Here is a 14,588-nt window from a genome sequence, read left to right on the forward strand (position 1 = left end):
ATGTGGTTGCTAGAAATTGAATTTAGGACCTCTGGAAGAGCAGCCAGTGCTTATAACCTCTGAGCCATCTCTCCAGCCTCATTTTGGGCTTTTCTGAGTGGCACTTTGAACAACATTTTCACCTCAAAAGTATGTGGTCTTGGGGAAACATTAAAATGAATTTCATAAACCAGGTGTGGTGGTACACACATGTAATCCTGCACTTTGGAGGATCAGGAGTTCAGAGCCAACCTGGAATATATATCCAGTTCAAGGCCAGCCTGTGCTACATGACACCCTGACTCAAAATTAAAAAAAAAAAGAGGAAGATGGCTCAGCATAGCTTACTGTAAAACTGTGTGAGTATGAGGACCTGAGTTCGGATCCCCAGCATCCATGTAAATGGGGTGGTTCGTGTCTATAATCCCAGCGATGGGAAGAGGAAACAGGAGGGTCCCTGTGGGCTTGCTGAACAGCCTGTCTAGACAATCATGAGTGCCAGGTTCAGTGAGAGAAACTTAAGATAGAGAGAGAGAGAGCAATAGGGAAAGAACCTGACATTGACCTCTGACCTCCACATGTGGGCGTGTGATTCTACAAACACATGTGCATACACAACATATACCACACACAGAGAAGAAGGGGTAGGGTTTGCTCCCAGTTCTTGAGGGCAGATGTCTAGAGAGCTGTGGGTGTCAGTAACCCCACTTAGACACAGGGGTGCACTAATCTTTGGTGAAACCAGCATCTTCCTATGGCGTTGCCTGGTAGACCCCACCCTTTGACCATGGGGACTTACTAGCCTAAGCCTCACTGTCCCCACTGAACATCCCAGGGAAGTCCTGGCAATCCAGAAGGTGGTTCCATCCTTAGGTGCACTCTTGGGGTGCCCAACTCAGCCTGTCGTATTCTCTCTTACTCTGGGGCAGGACCATCTGTCAGTCAGCAGACATGTGTAGACCAGGCAGAGCTGCTCTGCTAGCTGCCCCTGACCTCAGAGACCTTCATGCTTTTTTTTTTCTCTTTTCCCTCCACCAGGGGACTCCTGGGATTGCCGTGGCTGGGATGAAGGTCGGTAAACACTGTCACTCGGTGTGTTAGGGGCACACTGTCATGAAACCACAGAGCTGGAGCTTGGGGCCTTAGCAGCATGGCAGCTGGACCCAGGGGAGGACAGAGGATTCAGCCAGGTCTCCAGTCTCTGCTACAGGGCCTCCCTAGTCTGCCACTGAGAGAAGCCACCTCTTTTCCCACACTGCAGAATCCACTGTCGTGGATTTCCAAAGCCTCTGAGAGGAGAGCCAACATCTTTTCCCTGAGTCCTTAACTAAGCCAGTGGGTACCATAGGGGTTCCCAATGGTACCCAATGCTGATCTTTGCAGAAGCTTGACTCAAAGGGGGCACCACCACCACCCTTCCTCCTGGGATGCCGCTAAGCTGCCCATCCTTCTAGGGCAGTGGTTCTCAACCTGTGGGTTATGACCCCTTTGTGGGTCCTGCCTTTCACAGGGTATAGATCATAAGTATGGATATTTACATTACAATTCACTACAGTAGCAAAATTACAGTTAGGAAGTAGCACCAAAAGTAACTTTATGTTTGGGGGGGTCACCGCAGCATGAGGAATTGTATAAAAGGTCTCAGCGTTAGGAAGGTTGAGAACCACTGATCTAGGGAGAAGATGAGACCCTTAGGAGCAGCTTCCCAGAAGGCAATTGTCCTGGAATTTCCCCTGAGCAGAGGAAGTGCCCCTCCCCCCAGCCCTTGCTGCTGCTTTGCCTCTCTCCCTTTCTTCACTCATGTCTTCTTTGTTTCCACACAGGGCGAGCCAGGGACTCCAGGAGCCAAGGTACTGGTGGAAAGGGAATCCTATGGGGCATAGAGAAATGAGATGGGCTGTGGGGTGAGGCCAACAGGGACCACAGTTTTGCTTCCAGCCCCCACCCCGGGGGCTGGGGGGAGGCTGTGGCAGGAAGGTCACAGCTCAAATCAAGCCCGTTGAACTTGGCAAGACTTCTTGTCAAGGGAACGGCAAAAGAGCACCACAGCTGCTGGTGGTGCACTTACCTGGCTTGCGGGAGGCCTCAAATCCAATCCTTGGTGCAGGCCTTGGTGACAGGGAGTGCGCCAATGCGCTAAACGCGCACTGGAAAATCCTAAAGAGCCAATGTGGTACGCACTATCCATATGCTCATCTGAACACTTCGTTTACAAGGAGCCTGAGGACAGTTGTCTGGGAGCCCTGGTCTCTGATTTTACCCATCATCCCCTCACCACCGTGTCCATTTATCAATGGCTTTCTCTTATTTCTATGAGAGACGCAGGGAAGCTGGGGCCCCAGGTGTGCTGGGAAAGAAGGGACGGGGTGGGTAGGACAGAATGGCCTCAGGAGACCCCTGCGCCAGGGGCTCTACCCTATAGCTCCTGTAGGAGCTGGGTAGGCATGGTGTGGAAGAAGGGGATGTGGCATGGACCAGCAAACCTGGGGACACAAACCCTTCCAGAAGTCCTTGGCTACCAGTGAAAGGCCAGGGGACAAGGCCAGGGGACAAGGGCCGTACCTCGTCGATCTTGTTGCAGAGCATCCCTGTAGGTAGGACCAGTATCTTTTGCTCCAGCTATTGGGAGTCCCCAGGCTAAAACCCATCCCAGAGGCAGACCAGACAAGGCTAGGCAGCAGGGCGCTAGTCAGGCCTGCCTTTTTCCCATCCCAGTGGTCCTTGCCAGGCTCCTGCCTGGCTCTCTACCTCCCTTCCTGTCTCCATACCAGGCAGCCTATATCCAAGGGCAAGCATCAGGAATGACACTTAGAGACTCCGTGTGGCATTTTTCCTGGCTCCAGCTGGAAAGGTCATTAAGACAGTGGCCCCAGAGTCCCTCAGGCCATATTCTTGTGCATAGGAATGTCATTATCACACTCATTTCAGTGGAGGCAAGAATTCTAATGCCAACCTGCTTCAACTCCCTACTGGTGGGGCACGCTTTCCAGTGGGCACTGCTGTGGAGTGAACTATACCCTCTAAAATCCATATGCTAAAGCCCAGCACCCCAAGGTGTCTGCACTAGAGGACAGGGCTCTTAGGGGATAATAAAGGTTAAATGAGGTCACTAGGATAGGACCCTAATCTGATGACACTGGTGGCCTTATCAGAAGAAGATAGTCTTCCTCTTGGACAAGTGAGAACAGACAGAAAACAGCCATCTACAAGCCAGGAGAGAGCCCTTCCCTTCTCCCTCGCACAGGCACCCAAATGGCAGTATGGTATGATAACAGCCTGGACGTCTGCTATCTCAGCCACCAATGCCTGCTATTTTGTTAAGATGCCTTGCTGACTCATACAGACACTGTGGAAGCAACATGAATACTGTGCCTTAAAAGGTGGAGCATGGGGTACCTAGGAGAAACTGACTCCTGCCATTAGCTCAGTAAGGGGCTGTCCAAAGCCACCTACCTCATGGAGCATGCTGTCCCCACCTATGAAATGAGGCTTGGATTCCAGTAACCCTACAGGACTCAGTGATTCATGCCACGGGGACAGATAGCCAAGTTCTTCAACATTGGACAAAGCAGGAGCAAGGAGACTGCATCAACGATCCTCAGACCAAATGTATTCAACAGCAAACTTGCATCCTCTAGAGCCCTCGAGGCCAGAAGCCCAAAGGCGGGGTGTAGCAGGGAAGGTGACATTCTGAGGCTTTTGCCTCCGGAGCAGTTTATGACAGCATTCATGTCCATTCAGCTTGCAGAAGCCTCACCTCATCTACCTCCGTCTCCACCTAGCATCTGTGTGTCTGTGTCTGTGTGTCTGTCCGCCTGTCTCCAGACGTCCCCAACCTATAATGTCATAGAAGCATTGGGCTCTGTCTACTCTGGCATGACCCCCTTCGTATTTGATCTTGACTGATCTTCAATGACCCTATTTCAAAAAAGAAAAAGGTCATTTTCTGTAGTACTAGAGGTTAGGACTTCAACACCGAACTTTGCTGGAACACAAATTTGGCCCATGACACAAACCTCGAAAAGGGCATTCTGGCATATAGGTTCTATGTAGAGACAGGAGGAGGACAGAGAAGATAGGGAGGTGGGGAAGGACAAGGGGGACAGATGTAAAGACATGAAGTAGAGCAGAGTGCATATAAAGGGGAATTCCCAAGCTCTCGCTTTCCAAACTGCCCTCCTCCCTGCTTCCGGGGCTCTCAAGAGAGGGGCATTCAAACCTGTGGCCAGGGTTTCTTCTGCATCCTGAGAATTCTAAGAGCCAGGCTCATGTGGGAGCAGAGCAGGGATGCGGGCCATTGCCCATGTAAAGTGCTTCAGGAAAGAGGAAGTCAGGACAGAGGTCCAAGAGGGGGCAGAGGCACTGCAAACCAGGAGAGCCACTCGGGAGGCAGGGGCAGGGGCAGGGGCAGGGGCAGGGGCAGGGGCAGGGGCAGGCAGAGCTCTGTGAGTTTGAGGACAGCCTGGCCTACAGAGCGAGTTCTAGGACAGCCAGGGCTATGGGAGTAGTGTGCGAAGAGGGTAGGGGTGCTGTCTCCCCAGACATCCTGAAGAAGCTGTTCTTAATCGCTCTGTCTCTCTCCTTTCCCATTGCCCTCCCCCTCCCTCCCTGCAGGGTGAGAAGGGAGCTACAGGCTCTCCTGGGCTCTCTGGCCTCTTGGGGCAGAAGGTAAGTGGGTACACATTTTCAGTGGTGGATGGTGGGCTCTCTGCAAGTCCTGGTGTCTCCTTGGCCCTGTACATTCCCAGACTAGGGGAAAGCAGCTGGGGCACAGCCAGATGGAGGTGTGGACCCCACAAGATGGCCCAAGACTGTCCCGATCTGAAGAATTCAGTAGCTAGTCAGACCTTGCTTGGATTTCTTTGTGCAGGCTCTGAAAATCAACTCATTTAAATTGGTTATTTATTTGCGCATTTGTAAGCATGCATGTGTTCCTATATGCGCTCCTGTGCATGGGGCACATGTGCGTGTGCATATGGAGGCCAGAGGTCTACTGTGGTTTTTGAGACAGTGTTTTTTCTGCAGGACCCCTGCTTGACAATTCAGCTAGGCTGAGCCTCAGGGATCTGCCTTCCTCATCGCCCCTGCCAGCCTTGGGACTATAAGCACATGGTACCATACCTGGCTTTTCACTGTAGGGATGGAGGCAGGGGTGCTGCTGGGAATCCAAAGCCTCATCCTTTAGCTTGTGAGGCACATCTGCTTAGGTTCCTTAAACTAATTTTTAAAAGTAAGCCATTTTAAAAAGACTTGAGGTCCGGTGGTGGTGCATGCCTTTAATCCCAGCACTTGGGAGGCAGAGGCAGGTGGATCTCTGTGAGTTCGAGACCAGCCTGGTCTACATGAGCTAGTTCCAGGATAGCCTCCAATGCCACAGATAAACCCTGTCTCAAAAAAAAAAAAAAAAGACATGAGGTCCATTATGTCTGGAGAGAGCTACACAAGAGAAGCCTCCAGAAGAGTTGTGGTCAAAGACCCTGAGCATGCAGGACTGAAGAGGTAGACAAAGCTTCCTGTCAACACTGCATATTCTCAACCCACCCAGGAGCATGCACTGTCTGAGACCCCAGTGTAACTTGTGCCCTCACCCCCTGCCTCAATGGCCAACATCACACTGGTCGCTGGTGGCAGGGTTGACCCTTCAATGCCCTTTCTGCAGTCGGCCTCAGGACTCCCAGTCTGCTGCTCTTCTTTGTTGGGCAGGAGTCGGTCAGCCACCTCCCCCAGCGTGGAGAACCAATGACATCACTCTGCTTTCCATCCCCAGGGAGAAAAGGGTGATGCAGGCAATGCCATTGGAGGAGGCAGGGGGGAGCCTGGCCCCCCAGGGCTCCCTGGGCCCCCTGGGCCAAAGGTGAGTCTTGGCTGGCCCTATGTCGACAGATGTGGAACCCCAAAGCTGGGCAGGTGGACAGCACTGGGAGGGCAAGGTGCTAAGCGTGGCGGCGGCTGCCTTCCCGGCATCCTAGAGAAACAGCTGCAGCCTAGCTCCGCAGGAGCTGCGGCTTCGCCAGACCCAGCAGCATCACCACCCCATGCTCTCTGGCCTGGCATCATAGCTCATTAGGTTTCCACAGCCTGGGTGTCAATGGGGACTTGGAGGTGCCTGGCCACCATGTCTTCTGATATAGGGAAGGGGAATTAGAAAGCTGTATTCCCAAACTCTGGTCTGCTTCCCAGGACTACTAAAAGACGTGCAAGAATGGCCCCTGCCATCACACCTCTCTCCGTGCAGCCCATCCTGGACTCATGTGGATCTCTCTCCCTGACTCTTAGGGCCTCCATGTCCCCTTCTGTTGCCCAGGCAGGCAGGACCTGGCTCTCTAGCAGCTGATCCGACTGCCCCGGGTGTCCTCATCCCCTCTCTTTTCTCCCCAGGGAGAAGCTGGTGTCGATGGCCAGGCTGGGCCCCCAGGACAGCAAGGAGACAAGGTAAAGTCCCCCACCGTCAGGAACAGCAGAATGAGGGTAGTTTGGGGGTGTTCAAGCACAGCTCAGGAAACCAACTATCCCTCTCCTCCCTGGAATCCACTGCTGACCCCAGGCTAGCCCAGCTATGACTGTGGCTTCTGATTGCACCTTTTGACTTGGACCTCAGAGAAGCATCCACTGAGACAATGGGCATGCAAAAGCCTGCCTGGAGAATGGGGATTTGAGTACAAGCCCTGGCTTAGAGTAACTTCCCGAGCCACAGATCTGGACGGAGAGCTCCTGTCTGTCCAGTTCTCTCTGCCTCTTTCTCAGGCCTGTGATAACCGAAATGCTGAGGTGGAAGGGACACAGAAGGCAGTCCTCAGAGGGGCAGTGGCAGGGTCACCTGAGTTGACAAAGTTTTCAGTTTCTCTTTATGTTTGACTTTGCGTTCACATTATCCCGGAAAAGCTGGATGTGTGATTTGTCCTTCTCTTGACATGACTATCCCGTCTATTCCATGTCACCTGCTCCTATTTCCAGTAGGAGCATCCCCCCCAGACCCTAGCCCACTCTAGGACATCAGTGTCCCTCTAGCTGTGACATTCCTGGACTCTGTGTTTCACCCTGTGGTTCTTTCTGTCCCCGGGAGAGAGGTTCCTAAAAGGACCACAGGGGCTTATTGAGGCCCTCACTGAAGACCAGGCAGTGAGCCCCTGCAGTTGGTGCAGAATGGAAATCAGAAGAAGCAAAGGGCTGGATACCTGCTGCCAAGGTTGTGACTGGGTTAGGGAACTGAGCAAAGGTGGCTAAAGGGACAGAGGAGAGTCACTAACAGGACAGAAAAGAAGGGATGTCATTAAGTGCAAAAGGAGGAGGACCCTGAGGAACTCAAACTCGGAGGAAGAAAGTGTGGGCAGGCGTCAAGGATGTTTCTGGAAGGGGGCAGAGTCCACACTGAAGCATACAGGGAGTTTGTCCTGTTGACTTGAGCCAAGACGAATGAGCCGCTTGGCCGCACTGTGGTTCCTGAAGTGTAGCTCACCTGAGGACATCAGTGTTCTCACATCCAACCTTATCCACCACGTCTCTCATTTGTCATGCAACAGGGGCAGCCAGGAGCCGCTGGGGAACAGGGACCAGCTGGCCCCAAGGTATGTTCGTCTATCACTGGCGTTGTAGCATGAAGGGACTGGAACCTGAGCTCTTGGAGGGGTGGGAAGAGAATTGTGTGCTAGCCCTAGGAGGGAGGTCTGCCTATCCAGGTGACTAAACTTATCCATTTCCGGGGCTGTCTAGTCTTGAGTGCTCAAACACGCACTGCTGGCTTGTTCTGAAAAGCCTTGAGCACCCTGACAAGCAGTCCTGGGCGCCCCATGCCACCCTGTGTCCGGGCAGGTACAGGGACCACCACCAGAGACTACAGGTCCTCGGGCCTCTCCTGTCCCAGGCTGTAACTGAGAGTTCCTCTGTCTTTCAGGGCTCTAAGGGTGAACCCGGCAAGGGAGAGATGGTGGATTACAATGGAAACATCAACGAGGCACTTCAGGTGAGTAGGCTCTGCTGTGGAGGCTGGAGACCTCCAAGTCCTACTGGAGGTCTTAGCCCATGGCTAATACTTGGCACATGACTCCCAGGCACCTCTTCTCCTGGTAGGAGCTGCCTCTGCCTCCCTAAAACAGTTTTCTGTCAGTTTCATCCTGTCTCAAGTTCATGAGCCCCCATCTTTTTTGTTTGTTTTTGTTTTTTATTTATGCTCTTACCTTACATACCAACCACAGTTCCCCCTCCTACCTCTCCCCCCACTCCCCATCCCACCTGCCCCCATCCACCCCTCCGAAGGGGTAAGGCCTTCCATGGGGAGTCAACAAAGCCTGGCACAATAAGTTGAGGCAGGATCAAGCCCCTCCCCCTGCATCAAGGCCAAACAAAGCATCCCACCGTAGGGAATGGAGCCTCTATCTTAAGTAAGTGCCTCTGTCTTGGCACAGTTGTTCATGGCTGGATCATGTAGGAGTAACTGGAAGAGCCGCCCTTCAGAGGGACATGACTGCAGGGGAGGCCTCCAGCTAATTGTACTGTGTTGTTTTTCAGGAGATCAGGACACTGGCCTTGATGGTAAGTTGTGCTCATCCCTGATTTTCCCTCAGGCCTTGGGCTGGCCACAAAGAGCACGGTATAGAGTTCTGACCTCCAGAAGGCATTTACTGAGCTTCTGGGTCATGCCAGGCAGGGGGTGCACCAATCCTGAACAGGGGCAGGAGCTATGCCTCCTGTATCAGGGCTGTTGGTGGTGACAGTCCCTCATCTCTCCAGTGGTTCACACAGGCACAATGTGAACTCATGGCTGTATTTACAGCATCTCCTGGGGCATGGTGTCTGTCTGTCTCTGTCTCTCTCTGTCTCTCTCTGTCTGTCTCTGTCTCTCTCTGTCTGTCTCTGTCTCTCTGTCTCTGTCTCTCTATCTCTGTCTCTCTCTCTCTCTCTGGAAAATAAGTAGCAGCTGTCTTTGCAATCTCAGTATCTGTGCCCGGAAAACCCCTGGATATTCCATGCTGGGTTCTGCACATGTGCCGACCAGTGGCAGGCTTGAAGGAAACATTTGTAGTTACAACTGTCACCAACTTCAACCTCCACAGTGGAAAGGAAAGGGGTCCCAAGGTTCTTGAACTGTGGTGGGGGAATCTCTGTATACAGTAGGATGATACACAAGGTGGTTCTCGTCTATAGTCCCAGGACTCAGGACGCAGAGGCAGGAGGGTCACCCCAAGTTCAAGGCCAGTCTGGTCTCTGTAGTGAGTTCTGGAGTCACCTACAAGACCTTGTCTCAAACAAACAAACAAACTGCATTTCCAGGGACATCTCTCTCATCCCTGGACACTGGTAAAAACCACAAGGTTCTAGAACCAGTAGGCTTCATTTAGGAACATTAGAATATGTGATTTTAAAGGGCCATTAGAGGTAAGGGGGATAGCTCAGTCAGGAACTGCTTGCTGGACCTTTGAACACGAGGACCCAGGTTTCGTCCCCAGAACCTATGTAAAAAGCCAAGTGTTGGGCTAGTGAGTTGGCTCAGCAAATGAAGGTGTTTACTATACATGCCTGGAGACCTGAATTTCATCCAGGTAAAAGAGAGAATCAGTTCCACAAAGTTGTCCCCTGACCTCACATCCATGGTGTACTTTGTGTACACACACACACACACACACACACACACACATATACACACACACACGGTTGAGGAAATGTTATGTTTGAAAGTGACGGATCCCTGTAAACCAGCAGCACATACAGCCCTCTGGTGACAGCCACCCCTCCTGCTAGAAAATCCTTCCTTTCCTTCCTAGGGTCCTCCTGGTCTTCCTGGACAAACAGGCCCACCTGGACCTCCAGGGAGCCCAGGTCAAAGGGTAAGCCTGGGGACTGGGAAGGGGGGGGCTGGGGAGGTGGGGAGCAGAGTCAGGCATTTAAAATGCTGAAAGCATCGTACATTCTGAGCACCCCCATGTTGTGTGACCCCCCAATGTTACCAGTACCACCATGCTTGCCTGTCATCCCTCTCTGTACCTTAGACCACCCACTCCAGTCCCCTCGGTGCTGGCCTCAAGCTCTGCCATTCTTCCCTGGCAATAGGCTGGTTTTGCCCTTCAGAGACCCCCTCAGATACAGTAGGATCTGGAACATGCCCCTAGTTACAGCCACCAGACCCAGGCTACCCCTTTCCAACTCTCACCTCCCTCAGTGCCTTCGCCGTTCTTCCCGTCCTCCGCCCACCCTTTCCTCTGCTTTTCTAGAAGAAACCTTGGGTTTTCTCTCTGCCTCTGAGAGCCTGCCCTCCTCCAGGGAGCCTTCTCCAGGAAGTCACTCCAGACCCATGCAGCGGAATTAGCTGCCTCTCCCCCTGTTCCTTCCTACATCATGTTACCACCCTTCCCCCGTCCCCAGCCTAAATGAGGAAGGGTCTGAGATTGCGGTGAAGTGGATCAGAGCTCCTTGCAGGCAGTGAGACCAGGAGGGTTGGGCTAAAGTGACCAGGAGCTGTGGGATGTTCAGGGCTCTCAGAGATAGCTGTGTGACACTGCGGCTAAAACATGGGTCGCAAGATGCTCAGCTCCCCTCACCACTATACTTTGGGATCCTGAGGCAACCAAAGGCGTGCCTTCTGGAAGCTGTGGGAGCAGGGGCAGGGTACCAAGGAGGTGGGCATTGGTGCATTGGCTCTAAACCCTTTCTGTTGCCCCTGCTGCAGGGGGAGATTGGACTGCCAGGCCCTCCAGGACACGATGGGGACAAGGTAAACAACACTGTCTACGGCAAGGATTCTGCAGGTGGTTCTCACCCAGGGAGTGTGGACAGGAGGGCTCAGGAGGAGGTCCAGCCAGGAAAAGTTGGAGGGCTAGGAAGAGGAGTTCAGCTGCACACTAGCAGAGCCAGCCTGGGGATCTCTTTATCAGCTCCCATCCAGCCAGTGCCAGCGACCCCAGCCTTTAACCACCAACCCTTCTCTGATCTTCCTCTCCCCCCTCCTCTTTTCTCCACTAATATCCCTAAGAAGTGCCATTAATATTTCTATAGGGACCTCGAGGAAAACCCGGAGACATTGGGCCCGCTGGCCCCCAAGGGCCCCCAGGAAAGGATGGGCCTCCGGGGATGAAGGGAGAGGCTGGACCCCCAGGGAGCCCCGGGGAGAAAGGGGAGACAGGACCAGCAGGCCCCCAGGTAAGTGTCTGGGCAGCTGGTACCTTGCATGTACCACCTCCATCCTGACATGGGCTCTGCATGCTGCCTGCTGCTCCCGAGTTCAGAGAACCAAGATTTAATTGCTGCCACCACCTGCCATGCAACTCACTTTATGAAGGCTGGTATCCTGTAGGGTCCCTACTCAAGAGACCTGAGTCCTGTGCCAACCTCATCTCTGTCCTTTGGAAAGTCACTGGGCCTTGCAGAGCCTCAATTTGTCACCTCTAAAATGGGAATAACAATGCCTTTCCTTGGATCCCCGTCCCCCATGAAATACTGAAAAAGGCCCAGACAGGGCTATGAGTCTACTTCTCCAGGAGCATGTGGAAGCCCTAATCAGAAGAGTTTGCATGAATGGAAAAGACCCCCTGCCCAGTCCAGCAAGGCTGCTGACTTAGCTGAGGAGCTTTTCCTGGGCATCAGTAGTTCCATCTGTGAAATGGCACCCCCCTTGGACACCCACCCTCGGAGGGAGGGAGTCACGCATGTATGCATGCCACAGATGGGCACATTTGCTCAGTGTGATGACGCCGAGCTTCACTGACAGAGATCTTTGTCAATCCGTAGGGTCTAGACGGCCCAACTGGGGAGAAAGGAGAGCCAGGTGACGAAGGGAAGCCCGGAGCAACAGGATTACCTGGGCCCATCGGGCTCCCGGGATTCACAGTAAGGCGAGAGGACTGGGCGTCAAGCGTGTCCACAGGCAGTTGCAGATGAGGGCACAGGAGCGAGGGGCTCCTCACTGGGGCCAACAGCCTAAGAGTGCCAGGCATCACGCCAGGCTACAGTCGCCTGGGCCTGTCAGCAGGTCTGGAGTCCTGATTGGATCTAAACAGAATTCTAGTTTCTTTCGTACACACCGTGGTGGCATCTGTCTTCAGGTGCTACTTGGCCCAAGGGTGCTTGACTCAGACATGGAATTCCCATCTTAGAACTAGAAAGAGACAGGCAGGTCCTTGGAGTGTACAGGCCAGCCAGCCTAGCTTAGTCAGTGAGCTCCGGGTCGCCCAAAAAAGCAGGGAGAGAGAAATCGAGCAAGCAAACCAGGCAGGCAACCTGGGGAACATTTGAGGTTGACACCCTGCCTCCCACACCCACACACCAACATAAAAACAGTAAAAGAACCTCAGAGGTCGAATGTGACTCAGTGGACCCTGAAAGTGAATGCCTACCCAGCAGGGCCAGGCGAGTAGGTAGATGACTCACAGCTTCTCAGCTCATCCACTCCAAGATGGAAGCTAAGCTCCTGGGCTTGGTGTTATCTCTTCCCTGTCCTCCCCCAAGGCTCTGGGATCTGAGCTGTATTCGCTTTCTATTGGTATTCCATGGGCCATCACAAACAGCAGCTTTTAAAATGGCACACCTTTGTCATTCTGTATTTTCTGTGGCTTAGGAGCCAAGGCCTGTCATCGTTGGGTTCCCCAACCAGGGTCTCCAAGGCTGCAGTCAAATCAGTGGCCATCTGTGTTCTTGCTTGGAGTCTATAGTCCTCTTCCAAGTCACTAGCTGTTGACAAGGCTTGGTCCCTTGCCATAGTAGGACTGAGTCCCCCAGCTCCTGCATGCCACCTACAATTCCTGGCCACATGGTGGACAATCCACCTCACAATAGTTTATTTCTTGAAGGTCATCTAGAGGATTTTTCTAGAATCTAGAACTAGCAAGACAGAGCCACGTACTCGCATGTGTCTATATGCGTGTGCATACATCTATAAAATGTCTTAGCATGTGTTACATCTTCCTATGTATAGCACATGTATGTGATGGTGTGTACAATAGTCACAGGAGTGACAGGCAGCGTGGTACCACATTCCCTCTTCCGAGACTGAAATTCAAGTCACGGTTCCACCCTGCAGCCTGTCTGCTGCAGGAGCCATACACAGGACTAGCCCTTCTCCCAACACTGGAGTCTCACATCCTTGGAGATGGTTGTCACAGGGCCATCTCGGCCCACTGTCCTGTAGGCTGGCTATCTATGTAGCTTCCCCAGGAGCAGCCTAGTCCTCGTAGGTTATCACAGATGTGAGGGTGGGCCTGTGGCCAGACTCCTGGCTACCATCTCACACTGGGATGTTTTTGTGCCCACAGGGAGAAAAAGGAGAAGCTGGAGAGAAAGGGGACCCAGGAGCGGAGGTAGGTTGACCCTGCTCTTCCTTCCCTGTGATCACCTGACAAGGGTGCCACTAGAAATACCAGTTTTTCTCCAAGTTGCTTAGCATCTCTGACTGGGAAAGGCCAGAAGCTGGGCAGCTGTCAGGTGCTGAGTCCCAAGGCTGCCCTGGTCACACACTGACCAGTTTCTGGAGTACTCAGAGAACACCCTGAGGCTCCAGTAGGCACAGGAAAATAAATAGAACATAGAAACTGCCTGGCTGTGCCACAGAGGTTGAGGGTTGAGCCATTTGTGCAAGTTCTGAACGACCATGTAGGACTTTGTCACAGAGTTTCAGAGGAATACTTCCGGGAGAAGTGAGATTCTTCGAGAGGAAGGGTGAGGAACAAAATCAGTCTGGAAACAGGTGGGCTTTGTGCACAATGGAGAACGCTGTGCATATTTGTCCAGGGAAAGCAGCAGACATCTTGGCAATGGAATGGAGTTTGGCAATAAGGCCTGAGTAGTCCAGTAACCACCAGAGAGCAAAGCGAGAGACCACAAAGCTTCATGGTCCCCCGAGAGGTTCCCTGGCCCGTCACCCTTTAATGTCACCAACCCCTTCTGAATTTAGTGAAACGAACCCAAGTACGCTACCATTGTTCCTTATTTAAGAACACCCTAAAGAAGTAATTCTAAATTCTAGAAAAGCATTAAACACACAAATGTTCCTTCAAAAAGTATTTCAAGTGAAAATTGAAAACAGACAGTGTTCCTAACAAGAAGGAAGGGATTAAAACCCTTAGGCTAATAAGCTGATGGTAGTAGTTTTGTCCATGGTTGAGGGCCTTCCTCACGCCAAGTGCCATTCTCGGCCCTGTCTAGGTGGACAGATGCCCTCCTACTCAAGGGCCAGTGCGTCATCAAGGAAGGAGGCTCATGGGGGAACACACCCAAAAACAGAAAATCTAGTTTCACATCGACTATAAAAGACTAGAAAACCAAATTATATTTATGTATCCTTGTAAGCACATGAATATATCCAGTTATAAATGATACATCCGGCCTGGCGGTGGTGGCGCATGCCTTTAATCCCAGCACTCGGGAGGCAGAGGCAGGTGGATCTCTGTGAGTTCGAGGCCAGGCTGGACCGACAGCCTCCAAAACAATACAGAGAAACCCTGTCTCGTAAAACCAAAAAAATAAAAAAATAAATGATACATCCAAAAAAATAGGGAAGAAATCAGGTGAAATATTAGAAGTCTTTCTTAATTAATATGGCTGAAATGTATTACTTTTTCTCCTTTCAATTCTTTCTCATTCATAAAATATTCAATAAGTCTGTGTTACTTTTAAACACTTGTTTT

The 14,588-nt window shown here is 52.2% G+C and overlaps 1 protein-coding gene across 13 annotated transcripts in view; it reads left to right on the top strand.

Moving 5' to 3' along the window:
* Nucleotides 1-14,588, top strand: part of Col13a1 (collagen type XIII alpha 1 chain) — a 133,488-nt gene that overhangs the window by 96,998 nt on the left and 21,902 nt on the right. For 12 of the 13 annotated variants that reach the window (XM_040732215.1, XM_021227617.2, XM_021227616.2 and 9 more), the window contains 13 exons: nucleotides 1,018-1,050; nucleotides 1,803-1,829; nucleotides 4,594-4,647; nucleotides 5,747-5,833; nucleotides 6,358-6,411; nucleotides 7,500-7,544; nucleotides 7,871-7,939; nucleotides 8,485-8,508; nucleotides 9,738-9,800; nucleotides 10,640-10,684; nucleotides 10,966-11,109; nucleotides 11,698-11,796; nucleotides 13,218-13,262. In XM_040732215.1, the coding sequence (XP_040588149.1) occupies nucleotides 1,018-1,050; nucleotides 1,803-1,829; nucleotides 4,594-4,647; nucleotides 5,747-5,833; nucleotides 6,358-6,411; nucleotides 7,500-7,544; nucleotides 7,871-7,939; nucleotides 8,485-8,508; nucleotides 9,738-9,800; nucleotides 10,640-10,684; nucleotides 10,966-11,109; nucleotides 11,698-11,796; nucleotides 13,218-13,262 (789 nt within the window). The remainder of the gene's footprint in view (nucleotides 1-1,017; nucleotides 1,051-1,802; nucleotides 1,830-4,593; nucleotides 4,648-5,746; nucleotides 5,834-6,357; nucleotides 6,412-7,499; nucleotides 7,545-7,870; nucleotides 7,940-8,484; nucleotides 8,509-9,737; nucleotides 9,801-10,639; nucleotides 10,685-10,965; nucleotides 11,110-11,697; nucleotides 11,797-13,217; nucleotides 13,263-14,588) is intronic. The other variant, XM_021227624.2, reaches the window with a different exon arrangement.

Source organism: Mesocricetus auratus, unplaced genomic scaffold (assembly GCF_017639785.1).
Source record: "Mesocricetus auratus isolate SY011 unplaced genomic scaffold, BCM_Maur_2.0 Super-Scaffold_100027, whole genome shotgun sequence".
In the NCBI taxonomy this organism is placed as follows: Eukaryota; Metazoa; Chordata; class Mammalia; order Rodentia; family Cricetidae; genus Mesocricetus; species Mesocricetus auratus.